At 43.7% G+C, this 22,029-nt stretch overlaps 1 protein-coding gene across 1 annotated transcript in view; it reads left to right on the top strand.

Annotated features, from left to right (window-relative positions):
* AGPS (alkylglycerone phosphate synthase) overlaps positions 1-22,029 on the top strand; it is a 531,881-nt gene that overhangs the window by 107,388 nt on the left and 402,464 nt on the right. Inside the window, exons 6-7 of the mRNA XM_030208991.1 lie at positions 5,468-5,539; positions 6,356-6,435. Of these exons, the coding sequence (XP_030064851.1) occupies positions 5,468-5,539; positions 6,356-6,435 (152 nt within the window). The remainder of the gene's footprint in view (positions 1-5,467; positions 5,540-6,355; positions 6,436-22,029) is intronic.

Raw genomic sequence — 22,029 nt, 5'->3', positions numbered from 1 at the left:
GCCGTAGTATTTTTGGAAAGAGTAAACAAGTAATTCACGTCTACCTGTTCCACTCCACTCATTATTTTATAGACTTCTACTATATCTTCCTTCAGCCGTCTCCTCTCCAAGCTGAAGAGCCCTGGCCGCTTTAGTTTTTCCTCATAAGGAAGCTGTCCCATACCCTTTATCATTTTCGTTGCCCTTCTCTGTACCTTTTCTAATTCTATTATATCTTTTTTGAGATGCGGTGACCAGAACTGCACACAATATTCGAGGTGCGGTTGCACCATGGAGTGATACAAAGGCATTATAACATCCTAATTTTTGTTTTCCATTCCTTTCTTAATAATACCCAACATTTTATGTTCTGCTTGCTTTCTTAGCTTCTGCTGCGCACTGAGCATATGGTTTCAGTGTATCATCATGCCTAGATCCCTTTCCTGGTCGGCGACTCCTAATGTGGAACCTTGCATTATGTAGCTGTAATTTGGGTTCCTCTTTCCCACATGCATCACTTTGCACTTGCTTGTGTTGAATGTCATTTGCCATTTGGATGCCCAGTCTCTCGGTCTCATAAGGTCCTCTTGTAATTTGATTAAATGAATGACATTTACAGCTGTTACTACTGTTGAACTTGTTAAAACCTTCTTATTCTTTTTGCCTTGACCTTATACCACCGCTAACTGCAGACTCCGTTCCTTTTATCTTGCTGCACCATATGCCTGGAATAGACTTACTGATCCGGTACATCAAGCTCCATCTCTCGCCGTCTTCAAATCTAAGCTAAACGCCCACCTTTTGATACTGCTTTTAATTCCTAACCCTTATTCACTTGTTCAGAACCCTTATTTTATCATCCTCACTTTATTATTCCCTTATCTCTTGTTTGTCTGTCCTAATTAGATTGTAAGCTCTGTTGAGCAGGGACTGTCTCTTCATGTTCAAGTGTACAACGCTGCGTACATCTAGTAGCGCTTTAGAAATGATAAGTAGTAGTAAGTAGTAGTAGTTGTTCACTGCTGGCATGTCTTTCAGGAGTTAAAAACATCATCTAACCTAAAAGAGAAATTCCTGTCGTCATGATTTCATAGGTCATTGTTTTCCAAAATAATGTACCTTTTCAGTTGTAGTGAAGCATATAGGCAAATTGGTAACAGACAGCTCTTGTATTAAAGGACATAACTTGTTTAAAATTATTTTTCAGAGATTTTTTTTAATTGCTTGGCTAAGAATTTAGTTAAAGAACTTACTTATGATTAAGCCAATGAAAAGCTTGAAAACACATAAAAAAAGAGAGATTAGTAAACTGCAAAGCTCCTCATAAAGTGGAATGAAGCGAATGAGACAGTTTAACATTTTGGACATTATGTGTATTTGAACATTTTAGGGGCTCATTTTCGAAATAGAAAAATGTCCAAAAAAGTGGCACAAAGTGGTATTTGAATGTTTTTTCCCCTCAAAACATTCAAATTGCTATTTTCAAAACCCATTTTGAGACTTTTCTCTATGCAGTTCATCAGAAGTCACAAAGGAGCAGGGGTCGAGAGCAGGATTTGAACTTTCCTAACACTTGGACATTTTTCTGCCATAATGGAACAAAGAAAAACGTCCAGGGCTAAGCTTTGTACAAGTCCTGTTTTAATAGTGACTAAGTCACAAAAAGTTGCCCCAGCCCCAGATGACCAAATGACCACTGGAGGGATTAAGGCATGACTCCTTCCTTACTCTCTCAGTGGTCACCGACACCTTCCTCCCCCCCCCCCCCCCCCAAAAGATGTAAAAGAAACAGTACATACCAGGCTGTATGACAGCTTCAGATGTTATGGTCAGCCCTGTTAGAGCAGCAAGAAGGTCCCTGGATGAGCCTAGTGGTCGGTGCAGTGCACTGTAGAGAAGGGGACCCAGACCCAGGCCTATATAGCCCACTCTTGTTACACTTGTGGAAAGTGTGAGTCTTCCAAAACCCACCAAAAACTTACTGAACTCAACTGTACTCCACTACAATAGCCCTTATACCTGCAAGTGTCACCTATATGTAGGTACAGTAGGTTTTTGGTGGGTTTTGGAGGGCTCATCATAAAGTACAAGGGGGTAATGGTGAGATGTGTACCTGCGACCTTTTATGTGAAGTCCACTGTAATACCCCCTAGGGTGCCCCACAGCTCTGCTGGGATGTCTGTGTGGCCAGTCTACTAAAAATGCTGGTGGCTCCTACATCCCAATAGCTTGATTTTGTGCATTTTTCACTTGGACTTTTTTTCCCCCTGAAAATGGTCCAGAAAGATACACACTGAGCACAACAACGTCTAGCAAATGGCCATTTTCAGAACAAAAAATGGCCATTTTTGAACTTGAAAAATGCATATGTTTGCTACTGGATTTTTGGACTTTTTCTGCAAAATATCCAAAGTTGGATTTAGACTTTACATCGAAAATGCCCTCCACATTTGCCCTCATCATTTGTGACTGACTCTTCCAAATATTATAACTTAGACATTTTTGTAAATATTTAATTGTTAAATATTTGAAAACGCTAAAGAAACTTTTCTTATTTCACTCTTTTAGTGCTATTAAACACATTTTGTCTTGGTTCTGTAATTGTGTTATGTATTGTTCACAGTAAATTATGATGAGCTTGGCATGCAGGAAAGCCACTTTTGGTCAGTGAGTCTACTCAGGTGTAGGCTGATTTACACCTTTTTTTCCAGGTGCTCTCTGTAGAATGCCACGCTCTAGCTCTGACCCTGATCCAACATTCAGTCTGAATGTTTGTAGGATAATACGATTGAATGAGTATCTGGTCTACTGGAATGTTTAATGGCTCTCAGGAGAGATCTTGGTTAGGTGCATATGGCCTTCGTGCACCCTGTCTCCTTAGGAAGTTCCTTGTAGGGTCGTCTTATGGGGTATCCAGAGGCCATCTCAAAGAGTAGGAGGGTACAGTTTTGCCTTATATTTAGCATATAAAACACACACAGTTGCTCACTTTGAACAGGAAACAAAATGGCCCCACCAGCAGGAATTGTGGAACATAGAGCTAGAAGAACTAACAGCTGCTCATCGAGGTCCACAGAAGAAGGGAACTTTTAAGCATGGGTTCTTATTGGACAAACACTTGCTCTTCACCTGGGACAAGGTTTTCTAGAGGATGAAGGAAATATGACCCATAGAATATGATGACTCATCTGGTATGGCAAATTTCATTCCTGGTATGCTGCCATAAATTGCAGTTGATTTTTTTTTTTGTGTGCGTTCACTACTAGGGATCCTCCGTGCTTATTGCAGGTTTTATTGAATTCCATGTATTGATATTTGTTTGCACCATCTATATATATGGTTCAAAAGTTTTATTGATGAAAAGCAGAGTATACATTTAACATCATTGACACAGCCAGTGTCATCCTTTTATCCAATACACTTCAGAAATTCTCATCTACTGTAACACCAAAATTTACATTTTCTCCCACCTTCCCATCCCTCAATTTTAACCGATATAGTGATGCACTAGCTCGTTGCTATGACTAGTAGGCTCTCCACTCAGATAGCTAGTGTGACCAGTCTGCCAAGCGCACGAGTAATTTACATCATGAAGGCATCACAACTCTATGCTCTACTTAACAACGTGAAGAGACATTGTGGCATAATCAAGTGACCCCCAACCTGGGTGCCACTCCCACAGTCAGTGTGCATTCCTACATCACATTTCCATATCTTAGTGTTCCCCTAAAGGATCCAAGCCTACCCCCCCTCCGTCCCATCCCCGTCCCCTCCCTCTCCCTCCCCTTAAATTCTTCCCTGATTCCCAGAGTCAAGAGGAGCCTCTGCTCTGTTAATCCTATGCAATAACAAGGAGATTTATCTATGCGTCCCATGAACCTTAATCCAATGTCAGAAACTGGCCGCTACCCTATCTTACTTCCCCCCTATGGCTTATGTCCTATAGAAACCATAGTATTTAATCTCTTTCCATTTAAAAAAAAAATTTTTTTTTATATGTTCAACAGGAGACTTCTCCCCCTGGGGGTCAGGGTGTCCCATAAAGGTTCCCATTGAGCCTGGAACTTCCTGCCCGGCAAACTAGCAAGATCATGAATCCCACATCTGTCCACTCGCATCTGCTTTATCATCTGAGATCTCCATACCTGCTGAGGCGGTTCCTCACTCTTTCTCCAATATTGTAAAATAGTTGTGATGCCAAAATAAATTGCTAGTCTAATAAAAGCTTTGAAGCCTTCCAGGGGGTCCCGTGAATACTTAAATACATTAAACAACATTAAAGGGTCCCTGACCACAGTGCAACTCCACATCCCCTCTACCCCCTCTAACATCCTACTCCAAAAGCGCTCCACAACTTTGCAATGCCAGAACATATGCCCCAAGGTACCCGAAGCATCCTGGCATTTCGGGCAATCGGCACTTTCTGCAAACCCTGCGCGATATGCTCTGCATGGGGATATATGCTTTCGCATAATCCATCTGTATAGTCTTTCTCTCTGCGGTATGGAAAGCCTCCATTTGTACAATGACTTCAAGAACGTTTCACAGGTGTCCACGGAGACTCCACCACCACCATCTATATATAAAACTCACCCTCAACGTTCTGTTGTCTGACGTCACTGAAGCCAAGGTTCGTAAGTTCGAAGCTCTGAAGCCACGAAAATCACAGTCTCGGGGCCCCGCCCTCGCGTCAAACGTTATGACGTTGAGGGCGGAGCAATTCACTCACATCGACGGCGGCCAGGGCAGCGCAATGGCGTCACTAACAACGAAGGTGCGTTGGGTGGGGGGGGGCAGAGGAAAGCCTTGCTAGCGCCCGTTTCATTGCCTCCAGAAATGGGCCTATTTTTTTTACTAGTATTGCATAAAGGACCATTCCATGCATCACCATTTTGCTAAAGAAAAAAAACTTTTCTGATATTGATCTTTAATCTGCATTTTTTGAAGCTTCATGCCATGACCTCTTTTTCTAGAGCACTGTTTAGTATGAAAAAGATTTGCTTCATGTGTCTTATTTATATCTTTCATCTATTTAAATGCTGTTGTCATATCTGCCCTCTTCCCTGTGTTTCCTGTATTCCTGTTTAGGACCTAAGTTTCATCACATAGTTTTTTTTTTTTTTTTTGTAGACTTTGCACCACTTTGGTTCATGGTGGAAAGGTTTGGTTTATGTATGCTTATAGGACTGAGTAAAATGAGAGTGGTAGCTGTTCTTTGAAACTATTCTTTGCAACTGTAATACAGCTAAACTACTTGTATCATTCCTTATGACTAACAGTGACTCTTGTTTTCAAAAAAATGTTCAGTATAAAGTACAGATAAAATTGGTTGGAGCCATTCTTATGACTGTGTTACATCTGAGAGTTTGTTCAGAGTTAAGGTCTGAAGCTGCGTGCATTGGAGTAGTCTCTTCACACTGAATATTCCTAATGAAGTAATAAGACTGTTTCAGTCATCATCAGTATATTCTCTCTTGTTTTTTAATAGATTGTCATGATGACACACTTAAGATTGTAGAGCTGGCGTGTAAACATAATGTGTGCATAATACCATTTGGTGGTAAGTGCAATTCCTTACATGTTCACTTTCATTAAGTTTTTGAAGTTCTTTACTAATCTAAGCTGTTGCATTCCAAGGGTGGGGAAAAAATAGCAAGAAGTTGTGGCAATAAGTCAACATACTGGCAATTAAGTGTTGCTTTATATTTTTATGTAGCACTGTCAAGAGTATAGCCATACTGAGACATTGCACTGGAAAAGGTTTAAAACGTTGTGCTATCATTCTGAATGACAAATAGGTTATGGACATTTGGAGTGATGTGAAAAAGTATTTACCCTCCTCCTGAATGGTTTCCCTTTGTCTAATAGTACATCTTGTTAAAAGATCAGAAACCATTCACTGTGACATATATGCAGTAACGGAGAAGGGTAAATACTTTTTCACATCACTGTACATCCTGTGCTACATTAAAAAACTGATGAATATAAAAAAAAGCACCAAGGGCCTTTCACGCATGGAAAGTCAAGTGTCCTTTATTACTGGACCCTAGTCCAGTAGTAAAGGACTCTTGACTTTCTCATGCTTGAAAAGCCCTTGGTGCTTTTTTTTTTTTGTGTGTTCATATTGTTGTGTGTACTTTGACCCTCTCTTCTGTTGCTGTACTACATTTAAAAAGTACCATCAGTTTTCAATATATCACATGTAACATTCCTATTACATCAGTCAGTGCTTGAATTTATATTTCATTTTCTGTAAATAGCTTACAGCTGTTCATGTACAGTGTTCATGTACTGCCATCATACTCTGTTTCTGTTGTACAGGTTGAATGAGAAATAATTGAAAATAAATAAATAGTGTATTTCCTCTTTTTGGTAGGAGGAACAAGTGTTTGTAATGCCTTGGAGTGCCCAGAAGATGAGAAAAGAGCAATTGTTTCTTTGGACACCTCCCAAATGGTACGTACAGAAATACATTGTAAAAGAGACTTCTTGTTAACTTCAATTTAGGATTAATTTCAGGAAATGTCAATTCGGTTAATGTTCTATTATGAGCAAAATGTAGAGTGTCAGTTTTGAAAACCAAAGGTCATAGTAAGAAAGAAAGTCAGTAATATTGAGCAGTGATTTCATATGCCACAATAAATTTTTTTTTTTACTTCGTTTCTTTTGGAAGAAAGGTTTATTTTGATTTCACTGATGTCAGTGTATATTAGTTTTTGTGCATATATGTCCTCTTATCCTTAACTTGTAGAAGGTTAAAGGTGTTCTTTTCAAACTTCAGGATATTGTAGGCACTAAGAAAGTTTATCAGTTTGAAGCTGAATATTGATGAGGGGAGCGGTATGTATGGTTGACAGAACCATGCATGACATGCTGAATTTTGCTTAGCAGTAAGCCACAAGAGGAACTTCAACATGCAAAAGAAGATGCAGATGAAAACAAGTAGGTTCAGTATTCTAAATAGAGGTGCAGCATAGTGGTTAGAACAGTAGGCTGAGAACCAGGGAAGCTAGGGTGACTTGAGCAAGTCACTTAACCCTCCATTTTCTTGGGAACAAATGAAGATTATAAGTTCTTTAGGGACAAGTAAATAACTACTGTTCCTGAATGTAATTTGCTTTCAACTACTGTTGAAAAGGCACGAGCTAAATCCAAATCCAGCAATTAAGCTCACAAGATAGGCAGTAGTTCCTAAATCTTATTTGCTGAAAACTAAGAGCTTGATATTCAAAAAGAGCTGGGCTTCTATATTTTGTATCTTATTTTTAGCCAAACATAGAAACTTAAGGAATCTTTTTACTAAGCTATGGTAAAAAGTGGCCTTAGCATTACCTTATGTGGGTTTCCCCCACATGCTAAGGGCATTTTTACTGCAGTTGTAAAATGACAGATTTTTTTTTCTATTTGTTTTGTATTAATGGCAATGTGCTAATGTTGTCAGCATGTGGCCATTAAATAAAATTACTTTGTGAGCACTTATTTTGTATGTGGTAAGGGCTCATGCAGTATTCCTGTGGTAACCAGTTGGTGCGTGCTAATGTAAATGCACTAACTGTTTTAGTGCAGGAACACCCACTGCCCTGTGACACACCTCAAAATTTTTTTTTTGTGGTATGTGATTAGCTAGTGTGCACATTTGGCAGATACAGGATGCCCGAGCATGTCCTGCAGTATGCCATTTTAAGGTGCATTAGGCACATGTTAGCGCCTAACACAGCTTAGACAAAGAGCCCTGATAGGAGCTTAAGTTATTCTTATAATTTTAGGCCTGCCATTCATGTGTCTAGGTATGAGTTATTTGAGCCTTGTGCTGAAAGTCAGTGCAAAACTTTTGACTTTTTCCCCCTAAATCCTCCCCTGTTGACACCCACTTTTTTATCCTCCTAAATTTAGGATTTTATGAAATTATGAGCATAAATTTAGGTACTCGGCCCTAGTAAACTTTCAGTGAGAAGAACAATTTAGGAGCAGACCTCTCAAAATTAGTAGCATAAATCCTTAGAATATCAGACCTTAAGAGAATAGAAAACAGACAAGCAACATATTTAATTTAGCATGATGCATTAGTCCTGGGGTAATTCTGTGCACAATATTTAAAAATTCTGCATTGAATATTTGTAGTGTGTTTGCACAGAATTTCCCCATCCTAAGGCCTGAAAGTCCTTCCTGCCTTTTCCCTCTTCAGTCTCCAGCCTCTCCTGGTCTATCTCTCACTCCAACTGCAGTTCTTTCTCCCTCTTAACTCCCATCAAGACCCCTGATTCTGCCCCCCAAATCCTTCTCAGGCATCCAATACCCCCACCTCTCTTGAGGCATACAGCCCCCAACCTCTTATTCTTCCTCTCCCCGCTATTATTTTATCTCTCCTCCACCCTCCCCATGGCACACCCTCAAGCATAATCTCTCCCCACACCAGTGGCATACTCTAAGCTATCTCTGCCCCCTTCTCATCTCCATGGTACTCTATGCTTTCTCTAGCTTTTCTTGCTGCTGCCCCCCATTGCCCTTCTCCCAAAACATCCCCTGGCACACTGTTAAACTTGCTCTTCCCTCTCTCCACCCACCCTCCCCAAGACACACTTTTACATTGCTCTGTTCCCCCTTCCCAGGGGGCACTCTCACCTTGATTAGCCCCCCCCCCCACCTCCATGGTGCACTCTCACCTTGTTTGACCCCCTACCTCCATGGTGCATTCTCCCACCTTGCTTGCCCCCCCTCCACCTCCGTGGCACACTCACCTTGCTTGCCCCACTCATCTCCATGGTGCACACTCTCACCTTGCTTGCCCCCCTCATCTCCATGGTGCACACTCTCACCTTGCTTGCCCCCCCCCCTTCTTACTTGGTCCCCCTACCTCTGGCACGCTCTCTCACCTTACTTGACCCCCCCCCCCCCCCCCACCTCTGTGGCACACTGACTCACCTTACTTGGCTCTCCCACCCATCCCCACCTCTGTGGCACACTTTCTCACCTTGCTGAGGTTCCCACCTCCGTGGCACACTCTCTCTTGCCTTTCTTGGGCCCCCCACCTCAGTGGCACACTCTCGCCTTGCTCGGGCTCATCACCTCTGTTGCACATTCTCTCTCGCCTTGCTTGGGCCCACCACCTCTGTGTCACACTCTCTCTCGCCTTGCTCTGACCCACCACCTCTGTGGTACACTCTCACCTTGTTTGGGCCCACCACCTCTGTGGTACACTCTCTTTCACTTTGCTTGGACCCACCACCTCTGTGGCTCGCTTTCTTTCCTTGCTCGGGCCCCCCCACCTCCATGGCACACTCTCTCTCTCGCCTTGCTTGGGCCCCCCCCACCTCCATGGCACGCTCTCTCGCGCCTTGCTCGGCCCCCCCCCCACCTCCATGGCACGCTCTCTCGCGCCTTGCTTGGCCCCCCCCACCTCCATGGTACGCTGTCTCTCGTCTTGCTCGGGGCCCCCCCACCTCCATGGCACGCTCTCTCTCACCTTGCTCGGCCCCCCCCACCTCCATGGCACGCTCCATCTCGCCTTGCTCGGGCCCCCCCCATCTCCATGGCACGCTGTCTCTCTCGCCTTGCTCGGGCCCCCCCACCTCCATGGCACGCTCCATCTCGCCTTGCTCGGGCCCCCTACCTCCGTGGCACACACTCTCTTGCCTTGCTCGGGCCCCCTACCTCCGTGGCACACTCTCTCTTGCCTTGCTCGGGCCCCCTACCTCCGTGGCACACTCTCTCTTGCCTTGCTCGGTCCCCCACTTCTGTGGCACAGTCTGTCTTGCTGTGCTCAGGCCCCCCACCTCCATGGCACGCTGTCTCTCGCCTTGCTCGGGCCCCCCCACCTCCATGGCACGCTCTCTCTCACCTTGCTCGGCCCCCCCACCTCCATGGCACGCTCCATCTCGCCTTGCTCGGGCCCCCCATCTCCATGGCATGCTGTCTCTCTCACCTTGCTCGGGCCCCCCACCTCCATGGCACGCTGTCTCTCGCCTTGCTCGGGTCCCCTACTTCTGTGGCACGCTCTCGCCTTTCTCGGGCCCCCACCTCCGTGGCACGCTCTCTCTTGCCTTGCTCGGGCCCCCTACCTCCGTGGCACACTCTCTCTTGCCTTGCTCGGTCCCCCACTTCTGTGGCACAGTCTGTCTTGCTGTGCTCAGGCCCCCCACCTCCATGGCACGCTCGCCTTGCTCGGGCCCCCCACCATCGTGGCACACTCTCTCTTGCCTTTCTTGGGTCCCCCACCTCCGTGGCACACTCTCCCCCCATCCTGCAGAGATTGCACGGCAGGAGGAGGAGGAAGTGATCCACTACATATCGGGTCACTGCCTCCTGTGCCGGCTTAGGTGAACATAACTTTCATTCTGTGTAATAGTTGTGGTTCATTGGTCTTAAGAAGGGCCGTTACGGCAAGCCTTAAATCTCCAATCTGTCTCCAGCTCTCTTCTATGAGAGAGAAGATCAATAGACTCAAACAAGAATTGGCTGTCCTCAAAGAAGCTTTCAAGACTACACAACATCCAGCCAGTTTACCACCATTGCCACAGAGGATAAAACAATCCAGGCATAAATGGTTCACAGTAGGTTCAGGTAGATTACAACCTGTGACACAGAGGACTAATGATCTTGGCAAAAATAGCACATTTGGAGTTCAGAGAGCTTTCCAGAAGCTGGCCGAGAGTCTGAAGTATTTGGTTCTGACTGTAGCTTTTTCCAAAGTACTACTAACTTACAGAAAGGGAGAGGAAAGACTATGAGGGGCATAATAGAAAGGGGCGCCCAAGTTTTCCTGAGGACGTCCTCACAGGATGTCGCTGTGAAGGGGTGGGGAAACCCGTATTATCAAAACAAGATGGGCGTCTATCTTTCGTTTCGATAATACGGTCGAGGACACCCAAATCTTGACATTTAGGTCGTCCCTAGAGATGGTTGTCCTTAGACTTGGTCGTTTCTGATTTTCGACGGTAATGGAAACTAAGGATGCCCATCTCAGAAACGACCAAATGCAAGCCCTTTGGTTGTGGGAGGAGCCAGCATTCGTAGTGCACTGGTCCCCCTCACATGCCAGGACACCATCCGGGCACCCTAGGGGGCACTGCAGTGGACTTTAGAAAAAGCTCCAAGGTACATAGCTCCCCTTACCTTGTGTGCTGAGCTCCCCAAAACCCACTACCCACAACTGTACACCACTACCATAGCCCTTACGGGTGAAGGGGGGCACCTGGATGTGGATACAGTGGGTTTGTGGTGTGTTTTGGAGGGCTCGCATTTACCACCACAAGTGTAACAGGTAATGGGGGATGGGCCTGGGTCTGCCTGCCTGAAGTGCACTGCACCCACTAAAACTACTCCAGGGACCTGCATACTGCTGCAGTGGACCTGAGTATGACATTTGAGGCTGGCATAGAGGCTGGCACAAAATATTTTTAAAGTTCATTTTTGAGGGTGGGAAGGGGTTAGTGACCACTGGGGGAGTAAGGGGATGTCATCCTCAATTCTCCACGGTGGTCATCTGGTCAGTTAGGGCACCTTTTTGTGCCTTCGTTGTAAGAAAAACTAGACCAGGTAAAGTTGTCCAAATGCTTGTCTAAAGATGGGCGTCCTTCTCTTTCGAAAATAAGCCTGTATGTAATACAGAAAAGTTTAATAACTGGCTCAAAGCCTCTTTGTTGACAGGAAGGTTTTAGGTACATAGGAGAATGGGGCAACATATGGAAAAACAAAAACCTCTGCTGTAATGATGGGCTACATCTTTCTGTGGCAGAAAAATGGATCATTGAGGAGAAATTCAGACAGTACTTTCTCAGGCATTTAAACTAGAAGGTGGGGTGTCCAAAGTAACCAGGGGAATTAAGAAAGTCACTCCCCAAGAAATGCAAAAGTGGGACAGCAGTGGAGAAAAAGTTAATATGATGAAGCTTCTAAGCAATTCATCCATGAGCAACAAATGGAAAGGAATGAGCACAAACACTTGCAGTTTAAGTAGAATGGTTCAGGATTTGCAAGGCCTGATATTTGAAGCAGGCTTAGATATTGTTGCTATCACCATGACATGGTTCAGTGATTGCATGGGATGCAAACATACCAGACTATGATTCTTTTTAGGAACTATAGGGAGGGCCATAGGGATGGAGGAGTGATGCTGTTTATGAAAAATAATATTAAAGCTGCTGAGGTGCAGGGAACCTGGGGAGAAGAGGAAGTGATTTAGGTCATCCTGGAAAGAGAAGGTGTCATCTACAGACCTCTGGCACAAGTGGAGAAACTGAACAAGGATCTCATTGAAGATATCCGTAAACTGGGAATGAAAGGGGAGGTGCTGTTGCTGGGACATTTCAGCTTGCCAAATATGGATTGGAAAGTCCCATCTACAGAATCGGAAAAAAGCAAAGAGATTGTGGATTCTTGCCAGAGTACTGTGCTCAGACAAATGGTAACAGAACCCAATGTCCAGGTGGGTGCCCACCTAGGCAACAGTGATAATCAAATGATATAATTTGATATAAAAGGTAAAGCAGAGTGCAAACTTACAAAACTCAAGTATTGGATTTCAAACTTTAGTAGAATGGAAGAGTACCTGAAGAAAGAACTGTTGGGATGGATAAGTTTTAGAGAAATGGCAGGATAGTGGTTCAAATTGAAAGCAGCTGTAAATATTGTAATAGATCTTTATGTAAGGAAAGTATACCAAACAATTGGCTGAAAAAATAAAGGCAAAAGAGGCAGCATTCCAGAAATACAGCACGGTTCAGGAGACTGTAAGGTGGATCTAGGATCATGGCGGCAAAACAATCTAACAAGGCAGTGGCTGTAGCCAGGAAGATGCTGGGCTACATAGAGTGAGGAATAACCAACAGAAGAAAAGGTGTTAATGCTCCTATACATGTTGTTGGTGAGGCCCCACTTGGAGTATTCTGTTCAGTTTTGGAGGCCCTTTCTAGCTAAGGACATAAAAAGAGTTGAAGTGGTCCAGAGAAAAGCAACAGAAGTGGTATGGGGTTTGCAACAAAGACCTGAATATGGATTACAAGACCAGTGCTCTAACCACTTGGCCACAGCTCCACTTTATGGACACCCTAGAGGAAAGGAGGGATAGGGGAGCTATGATAGACATTTAAATACTTGAAAAGTATCAACATACATACAAATCTTTTCCAGAGATGGGGAAGTGGTAGAACTAGAATATATAAGTTGAAATTACAGGGTGGTAGACTTAGGAATAATTTATTTATTTATTTAGATTTTGCTCACACCTTTTTCAGTAGTAGCTCAAGGTGAGTTACATTCAGGTACACTGGATATTTCTTTGTCCCAGGAGGGCTCACAGTCTAAGTTTGTACCTGAGGCAATGGAGGACCAAGATCACAAGGAGCTGCAGCAGGATTTGAATCGGCCACCTCTGGATTGCAAGACCGGTGCTCTGACCACTAGGCCACTCCTCCACTCATGTCATAAGAATAGCCTTAATAGGTGAGACCAGTAGTCCATCTATTCCCAGTATCCTGCTTCCAGCTGTGGCCAGTTCAGGTTACAGGTAATTGACAGAATCCCAAATAGTAGCAAGATTAATGCTACTGATCCCAGGGATAAGCAGTGGCTTTCCCCATGTCTGTCTCAATAGCAAACAATGGACTTTTCCTCCAGGAACTTGTTCAAACCTTTTTTTAAACCCAGATAAACTAACAGCTGATACCACATCCTTCTGCAACGATTTCCAGAGCTTAACTAGTCCTTGAGTGAAAAAATATATCCTTCTGTTTGTTTTAAAAGTAGTACTATGTAACTTTCAGTGTCCCCTAGTTGTCATACTTTTTGAAAAAGTATGGCAACTATTTTGTAGACCTCTATCATATTCCCCCTCAGCTATCTCCTTTCCAAGCTTGAAGAATCCTAACCTCTTAATCCTTTCCTCATATGTGAGGAGTTCCATTCCCTTAATCATTTCGTCGCCCTTCTTTGAACCTTTTCTAATTCAACTATATCTATTTAAAGATATGGCAAGGGGTAGTGTAACGCGTATATACCAGGCCCTACTACAGAGGGGGAGCCCTCAGAGATTCTACACCAATAGATGGGAGGACACCCTACAATCCTCATATACACAGCAAAACTGGGAAAAATGTTATAGATACCTATTTAAGCCATCTCTAGCGCAATCCACGAGGGAGAATGGATTCAAGATATATTATTGGTGGTACTATACACCAGATAGATTGCAGCGTATATATGGGGGGACATCAGCAGAATGCTGGCGGGCATGTGGTGCAAGGGGTACATTTATGCACATATTTTGGGAGTGCCTAAAGGTACAGGAATATTGGAAAGCAGTGCTGATCCAGATTAATACAGTTTTGCAGTGTGTATATCCCTGTAAGGTCGAACACTGTCTGCTGCACTTCCCCCCCAAAGCCATTAAAATGATCCAGCATAAGCTGGCGACACAATATCTGGTGGCAGCAAAGTTAGCAATAGCAAGGTGTTACGTCCCTCACCTGTTCGACGCTCCTCCCGGCTAAGCCTTTCTGCAGCTCCATCCAAAAGGGACAAGGTTCAGTCTTAAGGGTCTGTTTCAGTTTCCTAAGTCTGGCAGCCGTCATCCGGCTTGGAGCAAGAGCAGCAACCATCTTGGCTAGCTCAGGAGGGGGCAGCCATCTTGTCTAAACGAGAACAGGAAGGAACTCCATATCTGGTCTTGGGAGGATCTCCTATGGGGGCTGCTATGTTGGATTCACCTGAGTTTGGTTTGCTCTGATTGCTTCACTATTTAAAGCACTGCCTCCAGGCCTTCTTTGCTTCGGCCTCAGTTGTTCTGAGAAGTTGCTGTTGGAGTGCTGTTCGCCAGCTATCTTCTGTTCCTGATTTCCTGTGTACCGGACTTTTGGCTAGTTTCTTGGATTTCGCTTGTTTGCTGCCTGCCTTGACCCTGGACTGATTTTTGACTATTCTTGCCTTTTCGGAGTTCTGGTGCTGGACTGTGTGTGTTTCCTGCCATCCTGGTCAGCGGCTGTGCAACCCCGCCGGTTCCAGAAGTCCTGGTGGCCACCTGCAGCTGAGAGCTCAACTCTCGGTGAACGGTGGTCGCTTCCCAGGTGAAGCTAGGAGTTGTCTGGCTGCCTGACCGAGTACGGCTTCACTCCATCTCAGCCGTGCTCAGTCGGGGCACAGGGGCTCACTACTACCGGGTCATAACACAAGGGCTTGGAAGCAGCCGAATTTGCCGGACATGAGCGTGGTAGCCCACAAAGTGGGATTTCTGTACCAGATGTCAAAACTAACAGCACTGAAAAGGGGTAAAATGGAAACATTTATTAAAATGTGGCAACCATATGAACAACATATAAATGGTGGTCAGATCTGCCAGGAGGGGGGAGGGAAGGGTGAGGGGAGGTAGCAGTAGTATTATGTTGTATTAGAACAGGCGATTTAATAGTTGAGCATCTAGTAGTAATTAAGAGAATGTAAAGCTAAGTTTAGCAAGTGAACAAAGTTGGCATTTCTTGTATGTAACTCGAGATTTTTTCTATTAATAAAAATCTTTATAAAAAAAAAAAAGATATGATGACCACAGTTATACACAATACTCGAGGTGTGGGTGCACCGTGGAACAATAGAGGCATTATAATATTCTTTGGCTTATTATCTATCCCTCTCCTAATATTTCCTAGCATACTGTTTGTTTGTTTGTTTATTGGCTGCCACCACCCACTGGGCACAAGATGTCTTAGGTGCTGACTGCTAAGGTGGATCTTAGCATCAGGTAACCATGATTTGGATTATTTTTGCCAATGTTCATCACTTTGCATTTGTCCACATTAAATTTCATCTGCCATTTGAATTCACAGTCTTCCAACCTTATAAGGTCTTCCTGCAATTTTTCACAGTCCACATGTGTTCTAACAACTCTGAATAGTTTTGTGTCGTCTGCAAATTTAATCACCTCACTCGTTCCCATTTCCAGGTCATTAATAAATATGTTAAATAACACCAATCCCAGTACAGATCCTTGGGGCATGCCACTGTTCACCCTCATTTGCTGAGAGAATTGGCCATTTAACCCTACCCTCTGTTTTCTATCCATCAACCAATTCCTAATCCATAACAGAACATTGCCTCTTATCCCGTGACTCTTTAATTTTCTCAGGAATATCTCATGAGGGACTTTGTCAAACTCTTTCTGAAAATCTAAAAATATGTTACGGGCTTTCTGAAAATCGGGAAGTATTTTTTTCACGTAGAGGTTAATGGATGCCTGGATTGCCCTCCTGAGGGAGGTGGTGGGTATGAAAATGGTGATGGACTTCAAAAACACGTGGGATAAACAGAGGATCCTTAAATGGGGGAGAAAGAATGGAATCAAATTAAAACTTGGTGTTGCAGTAGTAGAGAAGGAAGGCCAGTACTGGGTGGACTAATGCAGTTTCCCCTGGATTCTATATATGACGCTCAAAGTTGCATGCCAAATTTTGGGTGTGTGCTTAAGTTGCATGTGCAACTTAATTGATTAATTAGCCCTTTCTTGTTATCCATTATCAGACCACTGGGAATAGTTGTGTCTGCCAACTGGCAGATCGAGATAAACAAAGTAGTTCTTTGTGATTCACCTCTCAGAAGGTATCATGCATCTCTGGAATGTTATATGTTATTGTCACTGTCTCCAAGTGGATGGTTGCTGGACAACGCAGCTTCTCTTTGGTGCAGTCTTTATAGTTCCAACTATTATCAGGGGTTAGTTGAGCAGGGGGTTTACTACAGAACAAGTATGGCTTCTTTTTACAGTACTCATTTCTCTGTCTGGAAAATGTTCCTGTGGAGAAGTCTTTTTTCCCAGTTTCTTTGGATCTGCCTCTGTAAGGCAATACAGTTCTAATGCTTTGTGGGTTGCAGCTAGTTTACTTTGACAGTGCATACTTTGGTACTGGGAGAGCCATTCTGTGGCTGCCCTTGGTCAGTACTGGGAGAGCAATTCTGTGTCTGCCCTTTGTTAAACAAGGTAGCTCCTTAGCAGGACTCTCTTTTGTACTTTATGCTGGCATTAGGACAGACAATGGGACTGCTAATCTTGCTACTCTCCTTAAGAGCCTCGGAAAAGGAAGAGATACAGGGAAACGATTCCCTCTCAGCTACTAGCCAGCACTCTCTTTATAGTCCTCTGTTCTAATTTTGAAATGTTGCATGTTTGTTTCAGCTGTACCAGTCCCTTTTGTATAGCTGTTATGTACAATTCTTAGGTTCAACCTGATGCCTACTGCAGTTGGTTGGTATTGTGGAACTCAGCAGTGTTGGCTTTGTGCACACAGGAGAATTAAAAAAAAAAGTGACTATTTCTCAGGTTTTCCTGAGCTGGAGCATCTTGCAGAGCTGCGCAGCTGGGAAACGTCATCTTGTGCTGCAGATTTCAGCTTCATTCTGAAGCATGGAGTGCAGCTACTTTATCTATTCTACGGCTGAATCGCATGCCTCAGCATCTCTTTCTATTGCATTCCTATGATAGTTGGTTACCTGGCGGCCTAATTTGGTGGGATGTCCGCCTTTGTGGTTATAGCTGTGTTAGGGCACACAGCCCATTAGAGCATATTCTTTGAGATGGGATTTCCCTTAGTGTATACCTGCAGTGGTTAATACTGTGGTTAAGCTTCCTTATCACTCAGCTGTGGGGTGCAGCAGCTGCAGCTGTCTCCTGTGCCCTCAGCTTGTTCCACATCGAAGTGCATTGCACAGCTATAAAAGGGACCAGTTCTGGATCCAACAGTGATCAGGTGCAAGGTAAAGCCTTGACAGCCATCTCTGTACCATGGTCTCAGCAGATTCTGCGTGGTATGGTTTAGTCACAGCTGTAGTTTATCTGTTCAGTGGCATCCATATGGCATAGTTTCGGCAACAGCACCAACTGCTTGGCATTGGTTCGGCAGAATTTTTCTGCATGGCTCAGGGTTAGTGGTGGTTCCAGCTACTGTCATAATATCAACTGTGTCATGCCTGGCACAGTTTCAGAAGCACACAGGTGCACAGAACATCTCCAACTGCACCAGCTGCCTGCGTCAAATAGTCAAAGGTGGCAGCCAACTTGTGTTGCAGTTTAAGCAGATGAGTGGTTTCACAGCTTCATCAACTACCTATTGCATAGCACAGCCTCGGCAGCAGCAGCAGGTAAGATGCTATTATTTCACAGCACCAGTCAGTGAGATGGTGCTACTTAGACAGCTCCAATCTAAAGCACACTGTGGCTGCAGGAGAGAGAGAGTCAGACGCAAGGCACAGCCTCAGCTTCAATTGTCTTCTGCATGGCACAGGATCAGTATTGGTGGTTTGCTACTTTGGCAGTTCACGGCATACCTGGAGTTCAACAGCATGACATATCATCAGCTACATCTGTCAGCGAAATGGCATCACCAACCCCAGTTACTTGCATGGTATGATTTTTTTTGTCAGCTGCTAGCGTAGCATTCTTCTATCAATAACATCCTCCTATGTGTCACTGTTTTCTCCAGCAGTAGCCAGCTCTGGGCTACTGCTTCGGTAGTTTCTGAGGCTAGTCTTGGCTGCGATAGCAGCAGGATGCTGTTTCTGTTGCAGAAAGGGTCTATTATTTCAGCTCAGCTGTTTCAGCGAGTGGCTCATCGTTGGTCTTCGGCAGCTCAAGATGCTAAGGCGCAAGGAGCAAGTTTGTCAGTACATGGTGCCTTCCTTGATGACAGGTTGGCATCAGTGGTTGCCTCTGTGGCACAGCTCAGGCACCAGCCAATTCAACGGCATGACCGCTTTAGAGACAGCCAGTGGTTCTATAGCAGGGGTTAGCATTATGGAGTTGTTACAGGGCTGGTCTGCTCTAGGGCTATAACTCCGGCAGTATTCAGTTCCAGGTTTCGGGTAACTGCACCAGCCGATCAGCTCCACCGGTCCTCGTCTTCTGTTGCACTTTCTGCAACATGCATCTAGTAGTCATAGCTGCAACAACGTCTAGTTATATGGCATGTTCTCAGTATTTCCCATCTTTTCTTCACTAGTAGCATCCCAAAGTGTAGCAGCTGCCAGCATGTCACCTCTTCCACAGTGGGCTACATGGCTTAGAGATAATTAGTAGCTAGTTGCTTCTGTTGCAGTGCTGGTGTGTTTTGGGCTCTGTGGCTCCCTGCAACTTAGCTCACCTGTGCTTGGGAGCTATGGAATGTGATTGTGCTGGTTACCTGTGAGGTTCAGCTTCCTATCCTGGATGTTTAAAAGCCTTGGATATACTAACAAAACAGACATGGATAATGTCCCAAAACAGTATACTTCTTTCTTGTCCTTGATGATGCTAGGATGTCTCTAAGGTTCCTATATCTTTTAGGTATGTTTTGTTTGCCATGTTAATCTTAAAAACAAGGCTTTTGAACATCTAGTGTCTGGTGACAGATATAAGTTGAGGCACTTCTCGAATTGTAAGGCGGAACGTGTGGTTTATATGGTTATCTGTCATTGCAAATTGCTATATATTAGTAAATCCAAATACTCTAGGAAGTTTGAAAAAAGTTTGTTTGTGTATGTCTCCCACCTGTAATGGAATGATTTCAACCAGGAAATTCGTTGTTTAGATTTACACAACTGGTTTAGATTTACACAACTGGAACCTTAGAGCTCCTGATAGGGAAAATACATATAGTATTGAAAAACCAGTATCAAATTAGGAGTAAGCTATTATCATTGGTCCCCAAAGGGAGAAAAGAGAAAAAAGAATCATCCGCAAAAACTCATGCTCAACACGAGAAAATCGGATGATTTAAAAAAACTCTTTTCCTCCTAAAACCCAAACAAGTGAGAGACATATAAAACCAATGTTGTTCCTTGCGCCAAAGGATATTTTTAATGGATTTATATGTTTTAAAGGATTTATATGTTGAATACAGTAGAACCGAAAGGTTTAAACAGAAGTATAGCATGGAATGCCTATTATTGACTTGATGCTGCCTACTCCTATTAGGAGTTGCCGGCTTCCTAATTGGTTGGGTCAACTTCTCCTGTGATTGGGTAGTCGACAACGTAGAAATGTTTAAATGTTCTGGCGCCTTTGAATCTCTCTGCACCATCTTTGAAGCCAGCGATAAGGACTAATAAGTATTGGTTTTCAGTTGTGCCCTTCCTGAGGCAGCCAGAAATTTGGCGAAACAAGGCGCACTTGTTGAAGGGTGATATTTTAAGGGCAATATCTGCGCTAGACTGCTGGAACATCTCCTCCTCCTCCAAGCCGCGGACAGTGAAATCCACGGGTTCTACTAAAGTCTCATTGGAAGTATTCCTGGCCAGGATACTTGGATTCCCAGGTTCAGTAATTGGACAATAACATCCACCTTAAGTGGGTCTGTTGTTTTGGGCTGATAGTAGGGGGTTTCGTCTTGGTTTGTTAGGGTCTGTTTGGCTTGTGTGTGTGTTTTGGGGGGGGGGGGGTGTTTCTGCTCATTTATGCAAATGTTTATAGTCTTGATTGGGTATAGTTCCCGTGAAAGTCGGTTTGTTGTGTGGCGTCTCTCACTTGTTTGGGTTTTATTTATTTATTTATTTTTAGGCCATATATACCCCGCCTTTTGCCACAGTGTTGCAGCCCCAAAGCGGCTTACAATGAACTAATAAATAAAATTAAATCAAAGACAATGAGAAATGGAAGGGTAGAAGGAACAGAAAGAGGAAGGGAATATAAATACAATCGAAAAGCAAATTAATGAGTAGGCAGGGAGAGGAAAGTAGAAAGAGGAGGAAGGAAGGAAAAAGTGTAAAATCAGGTCTTGACTCGCAAAGTCTTGGTAAGGCTGGTGGACAGGGCATCACAGGGAAGCAGAGCCGGCGATAACAGCAAAGGGCTGCCGTGAAGAAGTGAAAGCCGGCGGTTTCAGCAAGAACCAGCTGTGAGGAAATGAATGTCAGCAGGTAGCAGATTGAAGACGGGAAAAGGCGGTCCTGACGACCAGCACCTCAATGCCCAGGTGATAAAATGATCCTCTGGAAGGCTGCCGACAAGAAGCACCGCCGATCAGGAGAGCCAAATCTCCACACCAGCTCCCCAGGCGATGGTTGCAGCATCCAGGCGTCGCCGATCTAAAAGGCCCAACGGCCCGGCCGTAATGGTCAATGGCTGAAGACACTGTTCGGCCGCTCAGCTGATCGCAGTCAAAGACGGTGGGGCCCAGGATGGAAAAGAGTTTTTTTAAATCATCCGATTTGCTCATATTGAGCATGAGTTTTTGCGGATGATTCTTTTTTCTCTTTTCTCCCTTTGGGGACCAATGATAATAGCTTACTCCTAATTTGATAGTAGTTTTTCAATACTATATATATTTTCCCTATCTGGAGCTCTAAGGTTCCGGTTGTGTAAATCTAAACAACAGATATCCTGGTTGAAATCATTCCATTACAGGTGGGAGATATACACAAACAAACTTTTTTCAAACTTCCTAGAGTATTTGGATTTAGGTTTTGATCAAGTTTGAAAATCCCTGTCTAATTTTACAGCATTTCTATATATTAGCAAAACCATGAAAGCTTTTGATAAATGTATCATAGAACACAGAAGTGCTGTGCAAAGAAAGGTGATGGAAAAACCTCTGGTTGAGCATATGGTGTCCCAGCAGCATGATTTTAATGAATTATGTTTCATTGTGTTACATAAAATTCAAATGCAGTGGAGAGGTGGAGATGTAAATAAACTGTTAAAGGAGAAGCAAAAATTCATATTCAGATATAATACTGTAATAGTGGTTTGAATCTTGAGTCAGACCTCTGTGTGTTGCTTTAAAGCACTCAAAGACACTGTTTTAGATGACCATATAAAAATATAATACTGCTATACAGTTTTATTATAGGTCGGTTTTATTATTTATGTATGGATTTATTTGTATTCTGTGATGGTTTGGTCATGTATGTATGTGTTCATTTATGTATACAAGTTATCATATGCTATTTATTATATTGAATATGCATTGATTTATATCATCATCTTTTAGTCATTTTTTTAGGCATTTGTGCTTATTTTTAAGGTTTGAGACCTTTTAATACTTTGCTCATTGAATATTATCTGTTCTATGATGTTTGCAGTACTCCCTGCCCCCAATA

The sequence above is a fragment of the Microcaecilia unicolor genome, chromosome 7 (assembly GCF_901765095.1).
Source record: "Microcaecilia unicolor chromosome 7, aMicUni1.1, whole genome shotgun sequence".
Taxonomy (NCBI): domain Eukaryota; kingdom Metazoa; phylum Chordata; class Amphibia; order Gymnophiona; family Siphonopidae; genus Microcaecilia; species Microcaecilia unicolor.
The sequence above is the reverse complement of the archived record's forward strand: the minus strand, read 5'-3'. Positions and strand labels throughout refer to the sequence as shown.